General features: G+C 39.8%; 3 protein-coding genes across 3 annotated transcripts; 2 read left to right on the top strand and 1 right to left on the bottom strand.

Annotated features, from left to right (window-relative positions):
• Window positions 1-800: 800 nt before the first annotated feature.
• prok2 (prokineticin 2) lies at window positions 801-2988 on the top strand (the record flags this gene model as incomplete). Its single annotated transcript, XM_083939811.1, has 3 exons — window positions 801-995; window positions 2525-2650; window positions 2863-2988. 3 exons carry the CDS (start codon window positions 801-803, stop codon window positions 2986-2988), a joined length of 447 nt encoding a protein of 148 aa, XP_083795937.1.
• Window positions 2989-9047: 6059 nt separating this feature from the next.
• Window positions 9048-10283, bottom strand: gpr27 (G protein-coupled receptor 27; the record flags this gene model as incomplete). The annotated part of the gene is made up of 1 exon (XM_083938637.1): window positions 9048-10283. The coding sequence occupies exon 1, from the start codon at window positions 10164-10166 to the stop codon at window positions 9048-9050; it is 1119 nt and encodes a 372-aa protein (XP_083794763.1). The 5' UTR covers window positions 10167-10283.
• Window positions 10284-16396: 6113 nt separating this feature from the next.
• Window positions 16397-21757, top strand: LOC310965024 (eukaryotic translation initiation factor 4E type 3-like). Its single transcript, XM_083938406.1, has 7 exons — window positions 16397-16624; window positions 19207-19279; window positions 19867-19961; window positions 20359-20419; window positions 20504-20570; window positions 20738-20893; window positions 21616-21757. The coding sequence occupies exons 1-7, from the start codon at window positions 16443-16445 to the stop codon at window positions 21660-21662; spliced, it is 681 nt and encodes a 226-aa protein (XP_083794532.1). The 5' UTR covers window positions 16397-16442; the 3' UTR covers window positions 21663-21757.
• Window positions 21758-21769: the final 12 nt, after the last annotated feature.

Below are 21769 nucleotides of genomic sequence, written 5' to 3'. Positions count from 1 at the left end.
CTCACAGTACCGTATTACCCAACTAGATCTCTGCGCTCTGAGAATGCAAGGCTACTCGTCGTTCCTAGAGTCTCCAAAAGTAGAATGGGAGGCAGAGCCTTCAGCTACCAAGCTCCGCTCCTGTGGAACTGACTTACAAGTGTTGTTCGTAAGCAGACACTGTCCCCTTATTTAAGAGTAACTTTGTTAGGATTTGGCACTAGAAAAAAAATTGAATTGAATTGAATCACCCCACTAATGCTGATATTTATAATTATATTATAATAAGTGGACCATCAGGAATCCACCACACAGAATGGTAAGAGTAAGGCATCAACATTAGTATCACATTAATGGGTAAATGTAATTTATTTGTAATGAAACTCTGATCCGTCTTCTCCATGCATAGTGTTTGAGTACTAATATCTAGTAAATGACCATCACAGTTTACGGTAATTAGTGAGAAGTATAGTTTTTTTCAGGAGTGCAGTGGACTCAGAAATGCTTTCATTGTAAAGTACACTGTTGACAGTGGGTTTGAAAAGATGTTTTCAAAACTGTGGCCTTGGAAATATAAAAAGAGGAAAAATAAATATGCTGGGAATGTAGCAGTGTGTCACACACTTTCTGAACCATTCTTGTCCATCTTTAGCATATCTGAGAGTAAAATATGTATAGCATAAAAAGGTAGGACCATTATTATGTCAACGTTTACAGTGGGCTTATTTTTTGTATCCTCTGTGAGGTGATGCTGGTGTGAGTGAGTCACAGATTTTTTGAATGGCGGGCTGGGTTTATAAACCTCTGCCAGTCCCGAACACATGAGTTTGAAGGCCACTTGCCTCTGCGGTCTGTCACGTATGCACATGCAGCAGGGTCCGACAGCCTCAGCATCCTTACTTTTCACCCTGGAGGGCACGGGAACACAGAGACAGCTCTTCATCATGAGGTCCTTTTTCCTACTGCTCTTCATGCTGTTGCTGGTGTCCCACGGATCTTCAGCAGTTATCACAGGGGTAAGTGGGAACAGACCGGTAGATTCCACATGGGGCACTGGAAAGCTGGAAATATGCTTTTCATAAAAGATCTTCTTGAGATTTTCTTGGTATGAATGGCACAAATGTAGCATTAGTTATTACCATCAAGAATACAGTGTTTTTTGGGTTTGTTTTCTAATGAAGGATACTTTGGTATAAACTGTCAACACAAAAGATACAGAAAAAAAAATATTCTGGAAAAAAAACAGTAAGTTAATTACAGTAAAAGTAAAGGTATATGAAGTGACCCTCACGGCTTGTATCATGCCTATTTGTGTTTAGACCAAAACCTCACTGTGACATTCATTCTTCAATCAAAAAATATTGGCAAATTATCGTTAAAAAAAAACCCAAGATGTCTAAATATTTGAGTTTTATTGTGTAAAGTTGAAAGTCGAAGAAATAAATCAATATATTGATATTTAATACCTGAGGAAAAAGGATTCTTTCTATTTAAATTGTTAAATTACTCAGTCATGCCACTTACAGTACAGTGCTGATCTAAAAGCATTAAGGGCATCCATGTAAAATTATAAGTGCAGTATAGCAATTAATTTATCCATAAATATAATATCAATTCATAGATGCAGAGTTTTTGAATGATTTCCCTCTCCTAATCAAGATTTACGTAATGCGATATATTATCATAAATCATGTTCATAACCTGCAAATAAAAAAGCCATCCCTGTCAAAACAACCCTCTGTGCGCTGTTGTGAATTGAGAGAGGAGCATGCAGCCATAAAACAGAAAGTGATTTTCATCTACGCCTGTCACATGAAATCACTTCTGTTCCTCTTCATCATGTTCCCTTCATCTCATCCAAAGTGAGAACTGTCACTCAGCTTCTCATCCAGACACTCGAAAACAATAAAACCACCGGCAATCCTGAGCTGTTTTGTTGAGGTATGATATGACTAATAATGTAATAATAACGCTATATCAGGAATTAGCATAATGCACTGTTGAGGTAACACCTGTTTGCACTTCTGCTGCTAATACATTTCTCACCAGTCTAAAAGCTCACAACCACATCACCTGCATCTTCATTTTAGTTTATTAGCTATCGTTTAATTTAATCGTTTAATCATACCTGTATGCCTTATAGCATTGCATACATAATTAAATCACTCCTTTGATTAGACACGCCATCAGTGAAAACTGTTCATTGTAGTCTGGACATTTTATTTATTTATACCAATTTTCAAACCTGAAAGGGAAATTGTCACCTTAAGTCGATATTAACAGAGAATAAGTCAGAAAGTTAATAATCACAAAAGATTATTAAGGAATAAACTATGTAAACTAGTATTCAGCAATATTTTAGCTGTAAATTCTTATTACATATTTTAATTATGGTGCTGAGTTACTTCAAGTCTATAAAACAACGTTTTTATCTGAGTCATTAATATGCTGAATAAATTACAGCATCTAAACTGTGTGTGTTTGTGTGTGTGTGTGTGTGTGTGTGTGTGTGTGTGGGTGGGTGGGTGGGTCGGTGTGTGTGTAGGCCTGTGAGAAGGACTCTCAGTGTGGAGGAGGGATGTGTTGTGCAGTGAGTTTGTGGATCCGCAGCCTGCGTATGTGCACGCCCATGGGACAGGAAGGAGAGGACTGTCACCCTATGAGCCACAAGGTGAGATATGCCACAGGTGTACTGTCATCTCGTCTGTGAAGTGTCACACATCACTGATTTGTCTCCGTACAGTTGTGTGAAACCACATCGGACCCTTGACTTCAAAGTTCACACAAGACGCCAGGAAAAGTCTCTTCCATTAGTTTTCACCTCCTTCCACTGCATCCATTATTCTTGATGCTGACAAAATGAATGTCCTTCTTTGCTTCCAGATTCCTTTCAATGGGAAAAGACTCCATCATACTTGTCCCTGCCTGCCAAACCTGTTATGTATCACCATAGAGGAGGGGAGATCCAAATGTCTCTCATCATACAATTCTCCAGATTACTACCTCTGAGGACCGACACTTTCAGTGACACTATTTGCCACTTGCACTGTAACTTTCTGCCTTTAAAAAGCCGGTTTATTTGTTTGTTTTTTATTTATTTTGAATAAAGAAATATATTTAATAATGCATCATCATTTTGGTTCAGGTTAAATTGGATTTTAATGCCAGGTGGGGAAAGATAACTGCTGTTATTGATGAGAGTTATGTTATTACAAGACTGCTCCATAGATTGTGGTCCTTACCTAAACATGCCTAACTTTGCCACTTCATGAATTTGAATGTTCTTTTACCTCTGCACATTGAATGTTTATTTATATATTCTATATTCTCTTTGTCCGTTTCAGCTATTACATTTGAAAGTACATATTTTGCATTGAGTGAAATACAGACGCCTCACAATAATTAATACATTATTCGATTTTTACGCATACGCATAACAACAATAAGCTGTCTTCCACATATGTATTTGGTGTTAAGAATAATCTTGATTTCAAATGACACATGCTGTCTCACAGTCCTCTGCGGTAGTGGAGTTTTTGGTGAGCTTTCAGCTGCCCTCTAGGGAAAGATAAAGTGAAACACACGTGGAAATGAAATTACATGAAACTTAATATCACAGAAAACACCTGTGGAACATTTATTCAGGCTTTCTCCTCCACACCAACCCTCCCCTGGGTCTCAGTAATTGAGCATGTTGATAATTTCAATGTGAAAATTACAAATATTATTGATGCCATTGCACCCACTAAGGTAAAAGTGGTCTCAAAACATGGAGAAATGCCACGTTGGTAAGAATAGACAAAAGAGAGTGTCGGAAAGCTGAGAAATGCAAGACACATCAGGTGCAGGACTGGTACTGTCCATGTGTCCTCCTAACACCACACACTCGAATACCATGGCACTTTTTCATGTGATTAACCATAGGACCTTGGAGGACATTATGCAACATCTGAAATCCTCCTCCTGCTGCCTCGATATTCTCAGGCCTTTTCAAAGATGTATCAAACTGCATGGCCTCAGATCTTCTACAGATTTCAGGTGTCTTCCAACAGGCCCTGGAAACGTTATCAAACCTCTCTTAAAAAAGAACAATTTAGACACTTCACGAATGAACAATTGTAGATCAATATCAAACCTCCTATTTCTCAGCAAAATCATTAAAAAGTGTTTTTAAGCCGCTGAACAACTTCATGGTAATGAACAGGTGTTTTGATGTTTTCCAGTCAGGTTTTGGACCACACCGCAGGACCGAGACGACACTGTTAACATCTTCAATGACATAAGCCTGTGAATGTTCTCATTTGTCCAGGTTAGGGTTAGGGTTCAGAAAACCTAGTTTCCCATCTCAGGATCAACTCAGAGGTCAGACTGAGGCTCAGAGTTTGGTGAGCCTGCTTTCTGAAACGGGGCCTCGTCAGTGGCGGACAGCTCTGTAAACAACAACAAAAGACAAGAGAACAGTCACAAAAGTGTCCACTACACTCTACACAGTGCCAGCTTCATGTCAGCATGAATGCTAAAGTTAGCTATTGTTAGCAATATCATGCTACTGTTAGTTGGCCAGCTTAAATTACCCAAGCTAGCATGGCTGGTCTGACGTTCCTGCCTGTTAAAGGGAAGGTTTTTATTGCCACTGTGTACACAGCGGGGGAATTCTTGGGAATTCTGTAAATCATAAATAAGTCATAGAGTTTGGTCTATACCTACTCTGTAAAGTGTCCTGAGATAACTTTTGTTATGATTTGGCATGAATTTAATTGAATTGAAAGGCTGCATAGATCGGAGAAGTGGATGGGTCAGTCAAACACTAATCTATATAAACGGATTCTGCATAGGAATGTAGCCTACTGGATATGATGGACAAGATTTGAGTAGTGGAAGTCGTCTGGTTTCCTTTTGAATAGGATTTACCAATCACATTTGAGGATGCTTTGGTTGCATGCAGGTAAACAGTCTGTCTGGAGAGACGTGGAACGAGACGGAATGCATTAGCTGTCATGTAGGTCGTTGTCTGACGATGATTTAGCTTTTCATTAGCTTTTTGTTATGATTTAATCTGCATTCATATGCAGATATCTGTTTCTGGAGACGCCTTCTCTCAACTCCAACTCCATAATCACATCTCAAGTTGCTGATTGGACTGTAAACTATGACCACGCTTGGAAGAGAAAGTCTTGGATATAGATATGCACCGGAAAGTCCAAAATATTATCTGCCAGTTAGTCTGCCCATAGACCTATAGCTCTCTTCATAGGTAGTCGATGGGTTCCAAGACTGAACTAACCGAAATTTCACAGAGAAGACAGCAATTCGTGTAACCCTAACCAACTAGTTTTGTTGCCTAAACCTAACCTCATAGTTTTCTTTAACAAGACAGAATGCTTGAAATAAAAAAGAGGATATCTCTGGTTCTGCTGCACCAATTCTGATCCCTGCAGTGTAATGTTAATTTCATGGAGTACTCTTTATGTTGAGCATTTCTTAGAAAGTAATAATAAGTTTCAGTGGGGAACCAGTCTATCCGCATCAGATGATACCGATTAAAGCTACCTTTCCAAATATTCAAATTGTATTTTAGGAAAACTCAGTGAGGAGGACAGAGGTCGGAGTTTTAGAAAGACTGAAAAGGTCAATAAAAGAGCCCGCAGTAAATCCCAGCAAAAAGAGTCACATTTCCCCTGCATCACAGCAGAGCCTGCATAGCCAGAACACAACACGATGTACCAAAAATATCCGACCTGCATTTGCATTGCACGAGAACACGTGCAGGTGAGGTGCTTCCTGCAGCTGAGGAGCCATGCCAAATATACCATGAGACCTCAGCACGCTAGTAACAGAGCACAGCCAGCTGTCAGGAAAAAGCAGGGATGTTGTGATGCTAATGGTTATGGATGCACTGAGGGCAGACAGTGTGTTCAGGAGCTCAGCATTGTATACGGTAGATCAGAGTGCTCAGAAACACCTCACTAAATAACAGTGATTAAAGTGTACTGAGAAAACTGCTCAGCCTTTAAAAGCTGTGGTTTGGTGTAATCAAGGCCAGTGTCAATGAATGCAAGAGCAATTAGCTGAATCAATAGCCTGCTACTGGCTTAAGGAGGGAAGAGTAAATTGGGTTTTGGGGGTATTCGATGAAAAAGCAGGTGCCAGACACACGGCCCATTGAAACAACTCAATAATAGCTGTTTAGTAAGTGCTCTGTTGAGAAGGAAATGTCCAACCTCTAACTTTTAATGAAGCATCTATTTGGTGCTCGTAGCCACATATGTGACCTGCAGCTGTTTGTTTTCACCTACTAAAATTAGTTTGACAGCAGAGGATTTTTCAATGGTAGGAAACATTGTATTGTATTGTAGTCATCTGTTAATTTATATGTTACTTTTACTATTTTACCAACATGAAGGTATCACTGCTGAAAGCATTCTCCTCAATGACAAGAATTCAAATATATTGAGCCTCAAAATACTGGAATCAGTGTAAAATGCACATTTTTAATTGTCTAATCCAAAATAATTGGGATACAAGATATTATCCAGATTATCATAAAAATATACTTAAGACTCTTAAAATGACACTACAACACACTGGCATAGCTTAACCTAATATTTTTTTAAGAAAAATATATTCTGTTCATAGATAGGACACAACTTTTCTGTGTGAAGAACAAACAATGTCAAATAAGATAATCATAAATCATGAGGCCCTCTTTATGAAAGAGTCATAGTATAGTATGTGATCAAAATTCACAGTTATCGCGATGTGCAATAAAAACATTTATTGTCCTGTTTGCTATCCAGTTGCTTAATGGGATATGTGATTATGAGCAAACAAATCAAGATAATTCTGCCTTTTCTACTTCAATTCTGACCATTCTTCCTTCAGACCACTTTTTAAGCAGCATGGAGCAACTTTCTATAATTGTTTTTAATGAGAGTGAAACTTTTTGCTCACTACTTTTGCATTGCTGAGTGCCACATGTTTATATGCTCTATGTACTTTGTGTTTCTTGCAGGAGTATCCTGAACTTTGAGTTGAAAAAACTTCAACTCAGAGCAGAAAAGTGGCTGGCGTCCTTTGCATTTTTTCCCATTGTCCATTCACCTGAATTGAGAGGCAGTGATTTACAGAACGGTTTCCTAGAAACAACACGTTGTCTTTTAAATTGTCTTTTAAAAAGCAGCGCGGTACACCTTCAGTTTTGCAACTTGCAAAAAGCGTCCAATCAAAGCCTTAATCTCTCACTTTTGAGTTCCCCAACCTAAATTGCTGAAGTGCCCTTTTAAAACGTCTAAAGTCCCAGAATAAATACCAAGGACATGGCCTCAGTTCCTTCGAGGTGATTTAGCCCTGATAAGGATAAATCCACAATAGAAACACTTAGATAACGATGTCTGTATTGATTTAGCAGACACTTTGCTCAAGGGGTGCAACTTTTTTTTTTCAACTGGAAAATCTTTAAACATGTCTATCAACCTCTCCATTTAAAAACCAATGTAACAATCTCACACATGTTCTCAAGGGGCTGCAGAAAACAGGAGAAAACACTGATCAGAGCACATAGGGCAGAGTGCTGAGGGGCTCGATAGCATGCTCACCAGAGCTGGTGAGCATGCTATCGAGCGTAGAACCAGATCAAGTTAAGACAACTTGATAAAACAGATTATGGAACCCAAACAAAAAGTCATCCATTTCTTCTTTATTTGCTAAGAAATACAAACAATGCAAACACCCTTTCCAAAGCACCAAATTGTAATATTTTCATGTCTATATCCGTAGAAAAGAATATCTGTATATCCAGATGGGAAAGCAAATGAACCCATTTCTTAACACAACTGACTCATGAAGAAGAATAAGAAATTAAAGTAATAATAAATATACCTTTAAGATGAGTTTTAACACATTTTCAACACAAATCTTTCCATGGGTTCATGAAATATACAACATATCTGGTTAAAAAAGCAGAAGGAACGAGGAAAAGAGGCTTTACAGTATTTACAAATGTGATGCTGTCCTCGTTAAAAATATACTGAGATCTGTATCTCATTTGTGGTATCCAAACGACTAGAAACCAAGTGCCACATATGCTAGAGACTTATCGGATGATAAAATACTTCTGTTGAGTTTCAGTCATCAGTTCTGTAAAATGCAAATAACATTAAATTGATGTACTGGCATATAATTTCATAAAATATACAAACAGATCGCCCAAAGTGACATTCATGTAGAATATTGTAGTGGATAATAAAAATGTCCCCAAGGGCATGACAGAAGATGACCAATAACTGTCACAGAGGCTACCTACAGTATGAGGGGCAAATGAAATGGTCTCAAAAGTGATTTTGGAAAAGCATCACATTATGCTTCCATCCCTTAACCCTCATCCTGCCAACTGGATACCTGCAGACATCAGATGTATACTTTTTGTCATATCTCACAGGTGCTTTATTCCATCATTCCAATGGTTCATGACGTTGACAATAAATTTGTTCATAACTCCACATCATTGTTGTCTGTTTTAATACCAAGGTATTTGGGATATATATGGGACCCCTGTCAAAAGCTGATTTGTAGTATCACACACTATCAGGGTGGTAGAGGCAGTCTAGTGAAGGAGAAGCAGATGCAACAGACACAGATTTCATCACGTGCTCTGTCTATTTCCATTTTACACAGCATGCAAATTAACATTCCTAAAATAATATTTATCCTTTTCCCCTTAAGATTACATTAATTACACAACTAATAATGTTTTGATAAGGAATAAGTTAACAGTTTGCTATGATGGTTGTTTCGTCTTGGGGCTAATATGTTGGTAGGATGAGGGTTAATATAGCTTTACCTTGTCTGATTCTGATGAGCAATATATATCATATTCAAGTTTTTGTCAGATAAAAATGGTAGGTAAAGTTTTTGCCATAAATAAAAGTGCTGGTAAAATGAACTGAAGTGTATTCACCCTCCACAACATCCCTGTGTGCATGTACAAATAAAACACATTTTGTGGACCAGTCTGCGTACATTCTGAAACAAAATGCAATGTGTCTTTGGCAGTTTGGGCCGTGTACGGTTCAGATGACACAATATGGCTCCATGGGTGTCTGTGTTCCCAGGCAGCAGGGGAAACAGGCTTTGAGGCGCACCCGGAGCTCCTTGTTGAACAGGAAGCTGATGATGGGGTTCGCACCTGCCTGGGCGAAGCTCATCCAAACCGCAGCGCTAAGGTAGAGCTGCGGAACCGGAGCTCCTCGCACAAATATTCTCAAGTAGCAGGCGCTTATATAAGGAGCCCACAGAATCAGGAAAGTCAGCGTGATCATGTAGTACATCTTCCCGATCCGTTTCTCCATCTTAAACTCATCGAGCACCAGCAGCCTCCTGTTGCCGGGGTGCAGAGCTTGTCTGATGCCCACCAGAGTCGGCGGGGTGGGTCCGCGGCCGAAGCCGGCGATCCAGTTGGCGGCGGCCTGCCCGGTGGCTCCGGGGCCGTGGAAGGTCCAGTTCTGGCTGATGGCAGGGACCAGCTGAGCCGGCTTCATCTTGCGGTGATCGTAGACGAAGCACAGCATCTTTATGTAAACCACATGGGTCGTCCCCACGATGACGGCCAGCATCAGCATGAAGCCCAGAGTGTCGTTCGCCTTCACGTAGCGGTGCTCGAAGATGCACTGCTCCTCCTCACGGATGAATTTGTAGGTGCCCACGTCGAAAACCGGTGGGAAAGCCATGGCCACGGAGAGAGTCCACACCATGCAGATCACCGCCACGCACGTACACAGATTCATCCGCTTGTAGTAAAACCTGTGGTGGGCGATCGCCATGTACCGGGTGACGCTGACGCAGAAGAGCAGGAAGGCGACGTGGAAGCAGAAGAGCACCGACATGAAGGCGACGATCTTGCAGCTGAGTGCGCTGTACGGCCAGGTGGAGCCGCCGCTGATCGATGCCATCACGAAGGGGAAACACACGGCAGAGCGGAGCACGTCTGCCAGGCACAGGTCCAGGAGGAAGTAGTAGGGAGTCTTGTGCAGCGAGCTGTCCTTCAACAGCAGCAGTGACAGCAACGCGTTGCCCAGCAGGCTGATGCCCATGATCAGACCCAGGGAGGCCAGCTTGACCGCAGAGGCCGTGGGCGCATAGCTCAGTAAGGACAGCTGGCTGCTCCCCCCAAACTCACTTGTGTTCGCCATCTATGCAGCCGAGGTAGTGTGTATGCCCACATCAATTTATCGACGAGCGGTAGTAGCCTATCTTGCCAAGGCTGAAAGGAAAACAAAATCAACACGACCCGCCGCCCCGTTAACATAAAAAACACTCAGGGATAAATTCAACTTGCAGCCTCCGTTCAACACCGATTCGCATCCATCCCGATGTGCCACCAAAAACAAACAAAAAGCATCTATTTCTTTTTTTTCTTCTTGTCCTTCATCTCACAAGTGTCCGGTACAAAAAGCACCCCTGTCTGTTGTTCCAGTCCCTGCTAAATAGAGGCATCCCATCTCTGAAGGCATCAATTTAGCCGGCAAGCGACTCAGAACACACATCTCAATTTCCACCCACGGCGGAGGTCTCCCGTTCGTCTTGAGGAATAAAAAAGCAGACAGGGTTATGCGGAAGCAAGGCGCAATTATGCACACACAGCCTCATCAACGGCAGCTAAACATATGGCTATATGTAGCCTACAAAAGCAAACATGTTTGTATAAGCCGAGTGGGTGATCGGAAGCTCGCAGAGGTGGGAGCGCCAGTGTGGGTCCGTTGGTGGATCACACAGCAGCGTCGAGTCTATGCGACGCACGTCCGCTTGCATGTAGTGAGCAGACCTGGGATCAGTCATCAGCCGGTCCTTGTCTACTGCAATCTAGACCTATAGGAACCCTGTCTCCATGCACTGATGAGATGCAAATGTTGACAGATTCATAGAGATGGATATAACTTAATAACACAATATGTGACAACAAATCAAATATAGCAATATTGCAGGCTATATCACTGGGTATAGGAGTATTGGAACTTAGAGTCAAGCCTACTTAATTGTCTAATAATATTATTGCTAGAAAAACATTTAGAAACACACACATATGCACACACACAAACCACTTATAATATTGAACTACTGTGTGTACAGCCCTTTAATAAAATGTGTTTTTTAAAAGACAAAAAAATGGTTGTAAATTATAATAATCAAAGACTTCACAAGACTTATGGTCATACGTAGGTAATTCTGTAACAGTAACCCATGTTTATGGCTTATGTCTTTTTATGACTCCATAGAACAATGACATTGCCCACTTATTAAACCAACCAAACTACTATCTACTGTCTGCCCTTATTGGTTTGAATACACATAAGGTACACCGAGCAATTTAATTATTACAAGCCCCCCCCACCCCCATTTATTACAATGATTCATATCTGCACATGAGCCATGTGGCTATGTTTTGCTATAAGTCACCCTAAAAGGCTTAATTATATGTTTCACTGACTGATATGCTCCCAATCCCATCATAGCCACAATTCAGAATGAAAGGCATCACACAGCTACAGCTGGTGCAAAAGATGGTTGACAGTTAGAGCTAACAGTGTGGGTTCAAATAAGGTAAACAGATTCATAATACATACAGTGTTGTCTCAGAGGATAGATGTGCAGAGGAAAAGTGGGTCTGACACAGTTTTATATTTGATGCCTATAAGAGAAGTGGAAGAGGATTTGACATGCATCTGTATTATTAAAAACCTCTAGGACAATAAATTGTTATGTTTTTCTGAAAAGCACATGCAGTATGACTTTTCAGGACAAAGACAGTCCAGTATCAAATAATCTAGAATATGTTATGATAATAATAAAAGGTGTACTCTGAATCACAGTTGCCATCATGTGACAAAGCTGCAGTGATTCACCAGCACCCCCTGCAGCCAGCTCCAAGGACCATCATGAGCACAGAAGAAATCAGGGATACACGCCCTCAAAGCTGTCTTCAGACAAATGTCAACAACTGAACAGATATGGAGTAAGACAGTTGTCAAAAAGATGTGTCCATGATTAACTAACCAGTCGTATTTGTAAATGAAAAAGTTGTACACAAAATTCTGTTGTCATACACAAGTCTGAGAAATTGTTCGGGTTACGATTGTTTTTATGAGTATGAATCTAAAAGCTGTGAGTACAACTCTAGTTTCTACGACTATGAAGTCTCACCTGTGAACACGAATTCAGTTTGTGGGTACGAGTAGAAAAAGCCACATAGGTCACAGGCAGGTCACAGGGGAAAGTAATCGCACCCCGAATGATGCGCCAAAGTCGAGGATGGCTGACAGTGCATTGCACCCACTGACACCGGCGTCAACTCAGGGGAAGCATCATCACAGCTAAAGTCAATAACACATCCAACATTTATTCATTTTTATTGAGTTATTTATTTCATGAAATTGTACTGTTTTTAAATAATATGCAGTTTATGGACGTGAAGACATACTGCTTTAGCTTAGAAGCTAACAACATGCCCGCCGGTGATGCTCAGTTAGTACTTGCATTAGCTATTAGCAATAGAAGTTGGCTTAAGCTAGCTAATTAGCACTGATGAAAACAAAAACTAATTTGAGATATAATGTTAAAATACGTCTTTTAATGATTTATAAATTATGTCACCTGGCGTATAAATCTTTCCATTGTATAAGTCCGGTTTCAATTTCTCTTAGCTGACTCTGTTCGCGGTCACATGCAGTCGTTTACAACGAAGCATAAACATTACCACGTGTATATTTGTCTATTGTCATCTGTCATAAACAAGAGATTAGGTGTTACGGTGTGCATTTGTGTTGCAGTGCTGCAGAGACCAGAGCTGGGACAACGGGTCTGAGGCTCCATTCTCCACACAACTAGTCATTTATTTAACCAGCACTATTACTCTGAAACAGTTTAATCAATGTAAAAAAAAGAGCCATAAGGAAAACTTCCTGCATAGTTCCTCCGTAGCCTCTTTGAGTGGCGGTCAAATAAACAGAAATAACAGACCGACATTGATAACACTCAATAAAGCCCTATAAGAGTTATTATTATTATTTGCTTGCAATCATTTGCTTGAGATCAGGCGCTCAAGTGTGGTTTGCATGAGTCCTGACTGTAGTAATAGTAATAGTAATAGTAATAATAATAATAAATAATAATTATATAATAATTGATATTTGTTGTATTAACTTGAATGCTAATGATTGGCATATACAGCTCTGGAAAAAATTAAGAGACCACTCCCAAAATTATCAGTTTCTCTGGTTTTACTATTTATAGGTATGTGTTTGAGTAAAATTAAATAACGGTACATTTTTTTTTGTTTTATTCTATCAATTACTGACAACATTTCTCCCAAAATTAAAAAAAAAAAAAAAAAGGCATTTAGAGCTTTTATTGGCTAATGACTAAACTAGTCTAAATAACAAAAATACAAGTCTTTTCAGACCTTGAATAATAATATCCCAAAAGCAATTTCCGTCAAAAGCAACTGAACTTGGTTATTTGTCTCATCCAAGAGGCTTCATCAGTTCATGCCTCTCAGGTGCTTGTGTTCTTCCCCTTGGGCCTGTGAGCTGGTGGGCACTCACGTAAAAACAATCCTAACCCAAACAATTTCTCAGACTTGTGTATGACAGCAAAATTTTGTGTACAACTTTTTTATTTATGAATACGAATGGTTTGAATCCTGGGCAAATCTTTTAATCATGGACATATCTTTTCACAGCTGTCTTACTCCATAAACAGAGCCCCTATTCGTCATGCCATGCTCAGCCAAAGTCACATACTTTGTAACATCTGCCATTCCAAGCCTGGCTAGGTTTTCATATATTACGCTGTGACCACTGGAGCTGGAAAAGAAGTCCAGAGGAATAATAAAAGAAGGATGTTCAGGCAGATACTGAATCCCAGTAACACAAGTGGATCAATCTGACCCTAACCTAGCAATAGATGGTAATAATAATTTAATTTCCTACTTGTAAAACCATGATTGTGTACAAAAATGTTATTCAGGTATTAGATGAGAGGTGGTTAAGTTTAAAAATGGGTTCGGTACTTTCAAAGTAAGGATCTGCCCGGATGGTTAGCAGCTGAGATTTGATTTGATTTTGATTTGGGATGTTTTCACCAAATGGAAACAGGGTCTTTGATTGCTGGAGCTTTGAAACTTCTTATCTTAAAACTTAAATGCTTAAATGTCCAAAGAACTGTTTTGGTAGACTGAGTAGTTTGACTAAATTGCCCTAAAACAGTCAACCAGGTGTTTGATGCTGAAGATAGTGTAATGAGATGATGCCTCACTCAACAAAAAAAATAAAAACAAACAAAAAACGAGTCCATTTGGGCCCTACACTTTTCAGGTTTACAGATAAAACATGTTTAGTATTCAGGGCAGCACTTTGCTTGAAACATTTTCAGGACTCAGGACCTCGACTGATCGAGTTGTCTCTCTCTTGGTGGTGCCAGCAGAAAAAGAATAAAACAATACGCTACTTTTCAGCTTTATTCAATCTGGAGCTGAGCTACTTGTGCTCTCTCCCTCTCCCTTCCCTCTCCTCTCCCCTGGTGTTATTCTGATCCACGTTATACCCAAGCCCCCACGACCTCCTGGTTGATCAAATATAGAAGTGCTAAAAACCTCAGTTCTCCCAGTGTCCAGTAAGAGCAGTTTGAACAATAGAGCAGTTTCTCATTGTCCCCCATGTTAAACAGGCTGTTTTCACAGCATAATTAAACCTGTTTAAAGGTGCAAAAACACATTCTAGTCTGTATGTTTAGGTCACAACACCATGACAACACTGATGGGGGTTCATTTTTTGGTAACAGGCTAGTTTTTATTTTATTAGAGGTAAAAGATTATGAATAATTAGGGGCACAGCCTTTTGAGTGACAGTCAGCCCCTGACCCTCACTTCTCCTCGGAGGCTAGTTGTCTGGATTAGCATGCTAACTCCGTCATCTCGACCTGGACTGTGGTCATTCGTGGGGGTCGTGTCATCATCAGTGACAAGATAGTTTTCTCTTCGATCGACTGTAGAAACAGATGGTTCAGGAACACACCATGTTAATGTTAGCTCTGTTATGCTCTCCGCTAAAGACACAGAGTGCCGTGTGTCTCTGCCCTCTAAAAAACTCCCGGCCCTGGAAAAATAATCTCAACACTGACTCCCACTCCCGTTTATCTAGTAACGTGTTCTGTTAGCCTAGCTCCAGGGCAGTGGAGCTAATATGAGCTAATGTGGCTAATACATATCTCCCTCCCCCCAACGTCACATCAATGCCCTTTTTTGGTAAGAGGAAATAAGGAGGAGTCAAAGTCCAACAAGATGGCGACTCCCAGAGGCAAGAACGATTGGATCAAGTTGAGAGAAAGGACCCCAACAGAGATACTAATTCCATTTTTTAATACAGGCTATGGTTATACCTCCTCCTGTGATTGTATTCCTTCAAAGATTAATTTTGTCATTGCTGATAAGTAAGGAAGCAGTCACATTAATCTCTAAAAAAAAAAAAGAAAAGCTCGGGGGGTGCAACCAAAAAACAAGCCAAAATAAAAACAGATATTTAAGGGCCGGATACAATAATAAAAATAAAAAAAAAGGTCCAGGACCTTATGAAATTATCTCGAGAGCTGGAGCTGGCCATAGAGACAATACATTTCACAGTGAAATAAAGTATGGCTGTAATGTTCAATACTGAAATAACAAGAAAATGGTGCAAAAATGATGCTTTAACTCAGAGTCACAAGTATAATGGTAACACATATAATAGTAATCCCATAAAGTATAGTGGAAATGCTTTACAGATTAATTAACTTGCCTGTGCTCTCTGGTTGACATAATATGTATATTTATTGTAACCTTGCATATACCTGTATGCTGATGCAAATAATATATTTAATAAGCTAATCTCATCTGGTATCAAGCTCTACTATAAGCCTACAGGTAAATTATTACTGTTTATATATAAACATAGTTGTGATAGTGTTGATATTATGGTAAGTAAGTGTGTGGCAGTGCAAAGAACCCATAGTAATATGTGTAAGAGTAACTTACATTTTAAAGCCACTACAGTTGCAAACAACAATTGTATTAAAAACGTTTACCCTAGGCATAGATCATCACTTACTAAAGCTGATCTTTTCTAGAATGGCAGTTGTATGTATTGTGTATTCAGCCATATGTATGAAGGGCCAGTTATCCAGTCTAGTTGAGACTGGTGGGGGATTTGTAATCAGCTACCCAAAAACAGACAGAGTGAGATCTCTTTCTCTTTTTCCTGCTCTCTGGGATGGACCAACTGCGACGTTTCTGCCCAGTGACGCAGAGACGTCAGCAGTCGGTAGGCGTAAAGGCGGTAGTGTGTGTTTCAGTATCTGAAGATAAAGCCAAACCGGTTTCCTCATTAAGAAGATTCCTAGAGGAGATATATAAAAACGTTAGCCTTTTGTCTGCTGAAATGGCGGTTCCTGTGGGTCAGACAGAGCTACAGATGGACAGGGGCGGCCTCAGCGGCCAGACAGTTTCCTCTGAAAACATTGACATCGACGAGAAAGAGTTGGAAAACATCACAAAGAAACACCGAGAAGACGAGGCGACGACGCTGCCGCTGCACTCACCTTGGACGTTTTGGCTGGACAGGTAAGTAATTCTCAGTTCTTCTGTGTTGTCTGTGAGTTTAAAGCCCGAGAACGAGCAGGAATGATAGACGAAAAATATGAGTCAAGACCACAGCTTTCCGTAGGCCTCCAGGGGCAAATGTAGCGGGAGGGTGTTACATGACCTTCTATGCAAAAGACCGTTAGAAAGTTCCCATTTTCACGACTATGTAGTTATGCAATTTAATTATTCTACGTCACACAGTGGACAGGTTTACCTTGTTGTTGTTTTTGGTATTTAAATTATATTTAGAAGTGACTCAAGCTGTGTTTCCCTGCAGATGAGCATGACAGGGTGGACATGGTGGTCTAAAAAGTGGCACAGTTAAGTAATACACGCTTCACGTATTCCAGTAGCTCGATAAGTTAGGCTAGTGTAGACATGCGAGGATATTCAGAGCGCTGGCTACATTGTATCGTACCTGTGGACATTTTCTTAGCAAAATAAGAGTCCTTGGTACAAAGTGTCATACTTTTAGTTTTGCATTTCCTTCTCTTTTATGAGACCATGGGGCTGTTGCCCTGTTTATTGTTTTACCTTTCGCCTCAGAGCAAAGGTTTCCAAAGTTCTGATGACACTGAGTATTAGTCGTCTTTATTTGTTTGCTGAACGAGTTGACTTGAAAAAAGCGTGACATTAATGATTAAAAGCCTTCACCTGAAACCTTTCAAATTGCTGAAGAATCCCCAGACCACAGACCCAAATAACACTTCAACAGTTATAGTCTATTAACTTATTAGTCTTTTTATTGAAAGCTGTTTTATTACATAAACATGAGGTGTTCTCTGGTCCCAGCCTCTCATGTAGGATGACTTGCAGCTTTTCTGTATTTTACATTATTTTAAAATAGATATACACTCACCAGCCATTTCATTAGGTGCACCTGGTGCTTAATAAAGTGTCAGTGTGGTCTTCTGCTGCTGTTCCTATCTGCTAGAAAGTAGGTGGTGTGTGTTCACAGATGTTGTAACCAGTTGATATTTGAGTTACTGTTACCTTTCTATCAGCTCCAACCAGCCCTTCTCCTCTGGCTAAAACAAAGCATTTGCTCCCACAGAACCACCGCTCACTGGATCTTTTCTCTTTTTGGGACCATTCTCTGTAAACTCTAGAGATGGTTGTGCATGAAAATCCCAGTAGATCAGCAGTTTCTGAAACACTCAGAGCAGCCCATCTCACACCAACAACCATGCCACGTTCTAAGTCCCTTAAATTACCTTTCTTCCCCATTCTGATGTTCAGTTTGAACTGCAGCAGATTGTCTTGACCATGTCTACATGCCTAAATGCAGGTGGTTGCTGACATGAATAGAAATTTGCGTTAACGAGCAGTTGGACAGGTGCACCTAATAAAGTGGCCAGTGAGTGTATGTGGGTTGTGGATTGTTGGTCTGACAAAATAAAGACATTTGAAGATGTTACATTGAGCTTGCAGAACTTGTGATGGACGTTTTCCGCTATATAACCATTAAACAGTTGATAGAAAAAAGAATCAAAAGTATAATTAATAATGACCCCCTCCCTACTTCCTACTCCCCACTTTTGCTTAGACCATACCCATCTTAGACCTCGACCTTCAGTTTTTTCTCAACTGTATGCCTGTAAAGTTTCATGACAGACATACAGTATAAACACATAGCAAAGTACTCAAAACCGTGTTAGTTCCTGCTACAGTTGGTGTCTGCAGAATCACATCACACAGAACCACAGAATGATGGCATTCTGCAAGCAAAAGAGGCGTCGGCATCTAGTGTGTGTGAGCTGATCCACACTGTACAACTACTCAAACCGGACTTGACCCAAAAACCACCCCCTTTATACATTATAGTAGCATTACTGTCAGTAGAGAGGACAGGTGTGTGTGAAAATAGAGAGGGTAAGAAATGGTGGACTATTACACACAATTTTTCTGTAAGTTAGGCTCCTCTGAACACTGCTTTTTGACCTGGCTGTGGGTTGACTTGGGCATCACTCCTGTGGGTCGTTCCACCCTGCCAGCTTTTACATTCACACAGATGCAGCCCTGCGCTGTTGCAGCTCTGCAAATATCTCAGAGGCGCAACAGATCTGTCCTCTCTTTCCATCTCTCTGCCTTTCACACAGACAGCGGGGTGTAAAAAAAGGTGCAACAACCCTACAACAACCAGGCAATATGAACTGGTCTACAGACGCACAAGGTGAAAAATACCATATCAGCATCACTGTTGCGGCTGGTAACTGGACTGGAATAAGAATTATGATTCGGAAACATGTATGCCCAAAGAAGCGATGGCTTAAAACAAAATATGAACATTAAAAAAACATGGGATCCCTAAAAGGCTGATGTTTATTAGCCATTAGGCTGGGTTTTAACTTGTATATAACTTGTTAGTTCACTGTTATATATTCTATGTTGGCATGAAAGTAGGTTCCATGAGATTATTAAAATAGATTAGCTGACCAAGAAAACAAAAAACAAAGGATGATCGTGTGTGTGTGTGCAGCACAGTCAGCTTGATTCTTTCCTTCTTCCATCAGTTTATCATTACTCATCCTAGGCTAAAACAGTATTCACTTGTCTTCCAGGTCATTACCAGGTACGACGGCTGCACAATGCGAATCCAGTCTGAAAAAAATCTACACCGTGCAAAGTGTTCAGGTGAGATTTGGGGTCAGATTAAAGAGCTTTATCATCTTTATATATGCTAGGAGTCAAATTTGCTTGAGAAGAGCTTCCTTGAGGCAAGAAAGTAAGCCATTGATTTGCACTAAAAGCTACAGTAGGCACAAGTGGTGGGAAAAAAGATAAAACCATTTGATGTAGTGCACAGTTTATGGACACCATATTTCACTAGCTTTTTCCAGTGACTTTCAAACTGTCTCAGAATATAGTTACTGCAAATGTGCAAAGTCCCTGTTGATTAACATGTTGTTTTGTGGCAAGAGTGACCCTAGCATCCCATCTGTGGACCTATACAACAGCATCTAAGTTAGAAATATTTTGCAATGGTGTCTAAGTTTTTTTAGTAGAAGTTAAACTGGCTTGTAGTTTCACCTTAAATAAGTGTGTTGCTTTTTGCATGGTTGCTCATATTTGGCTTTATTAGCATTGTCTGTAGTGTTGACAAACCAAATATAAACTCAATGAAGGAGACAATATTCTGCCATTGTGCTAAAGACAGCAACTTTGTCTTGAAGTTTTAAGAAAATAAATCAACTCTTTCCAACGTGTTTTTCTGTCTGCAGACATTCTGGAGTGTATACAACAACATCCCTCCAGCCACAGCCCTGCCTTTGAGATGTAGCTATCACTTAATGCGCGGAGAACGAAGGCCACTGTGGTGAGTCTAATGTCATTATAAATAATGTGATTATATTCTTTAACACCCCTGCATGAACAAAGGTCAAATTCTGTAGGTCATGCAGTAACTGTCCTGTAATGTAATAGCCTAACTTGTTCAAATGTAATACAAATGTTCCTCCAGACGATAAGAGCATCACTTAGACATACTCCATGATAATTATTAGTGCCTATACTAAAGGTTACCTGTTTGGTACATGAACAGATTTTACAACCCAGTCTGACTGACATTGCATTGTGATAACATTTTACATCAAACAACATTTATCTCTTTCATCGATTTTGAGTAACATATGTATTCTGTATATGTGTAGTATGAAACTGGTCACTCAGTTTCCTAGTATCAATTAAAACATATATATATATTACACCAACAGGGAAGAAGAAAGCAACGCAAAAGGAGGAGTATGGAAGATGAAAATACCAAAAGAAACCACTGTAGGTGTTGTGCTTTGCTAAGCTACTTTTCACATAAGCTCACATAATATTATTAATACCTGATAGCTCGTCTTCTTGCTTCAGTCTGCAGTTTGGAAAGAATTGTTACTTGCTACTATCGGGGAGCAGTTTGCAGATTACTGTGCCTCAGGTGAGTTACTATAAACCTATAATTTTTTATATATATATATATATATATATATATATATTTATATTTATGTTTTTAAGTATGAAAAGAAATATGCCTATTTCCCAGTATAGCAGTTGAACTGAAGAGTATCTATTAAATGTCTGCTTTGTATCCTTTTTATTTCCCAGACGATGAGGTTGTTGGTGTCAGTGTTAGCGTTCGGGATCGGGAAGATGTCGTTCAAGTCTGGAATAGCGATGCATCTCTTGCTAATGAAGCAAATATCTTGGGGAAAATCTATGAGCTCCTCCCGCACATATCTTTTAAAGCTGTTTTTTATAAGCGTAAGTATTCACAGTTTTCCACTTATATGTATTGGACCTTTTTATAATTTAGGAATTGAATCTTTACAGATGCCTTGTTAGAAACTATCATGACTAAAGTCAAAAAAGTGTGTATCTGTATTGTGCATTGTACTATACATATTTGAAGGACATAGTTCAAGCAGAGCATGTCAGAGGATGATTTAGGGAGTGTACATGGCTGTAGGCTAATCAGGCCTCACAGACAAATACACATGCCCCATATGGCTTCATACCTGCTCCGCATAGGCTAATCTTGTCATTGTAAAGTAAATGTTTGATCTCAAAATGATGAGCTACAATGTAAAGAAACTAGGTTAAACTGGTACATAACAAACACTTGTAGGCTTATACAACTATCTATGGGTATATGATTTTTTTATATTCATACACAAAAAAAGTAATTCTGTAGTCAAGGTCTAAATGAGTCATGTCAAGATGGTAACCCTAGATTTGTGAAAATTTGGGTGAGACTCACTGCTTTACAACCTATCCAGACCTTAACCATTTGACATCGATGCTTAACCTTAATCATCGAGCCTTAGCCATTCAAATCTGTACCTAACCATAACCATCTAGCCTTAACCATTCAAGGTCTAATGCATAGCCTTTAGCAAATCATGGGTTACCATCTAGAAAATTTAGGCATACACTTGCCTACCAGAAAGGTTAATACTGACCATGAATCACTTTCACTTTTTCAGCTCACATGGATCATCATGCCTTTGAAGGAGGTCGCTCAAGACATTAAATGATTTAATGCTTTTTTTTATTTTAACCTGATCATAGTTCCTGCCTTTACATAAAGGTGCTGTCCACAACCTAATCATGGGTATTATTTTGCATTCAACAAGGAAA

The sequence above is a fragment of the Echiichthys vipera genome (assembly GCF_963691815.1).
Source record: "Echiichthys vipera genome assembly, chromosome: X".
NCBI classification, from domain to species: domain Eukaryota; kingdom Metazoa; phylum Chordata; class Actinopteri; order Perciformes; family Trachinidae; genus Echiichthys; species Echiichthys vipera.
The sequence above is the reverse complement of the archived record's forward strand: the minus strand, read 5'-3'. Positions and strand labels throughout refer to the sequence as shown.

Coding starts and splice junctions, on each gene's coding strand:
- LOC310965024 (XM_083938406.1), top strand. CDS start 16,443: ATGGCGGTTCCTGTGGGTCAGACAGAGCTACAGATGGACAGGGGCGGC. Junction 20,571..20,737: donor TGCAGATTACTGTGCCTCAG/GTGAGTTACTAT, acceptor TTTATTTCCCAG/ACGATGAGGTTGTTGGTGTC. Junction 20,894..21,615: donor TAAAGCTGTTTTTTATAAGC/GTAAGTATTCAC, acceptor TCACTTTTTCAG/CTCACATGGATCATCATGCC.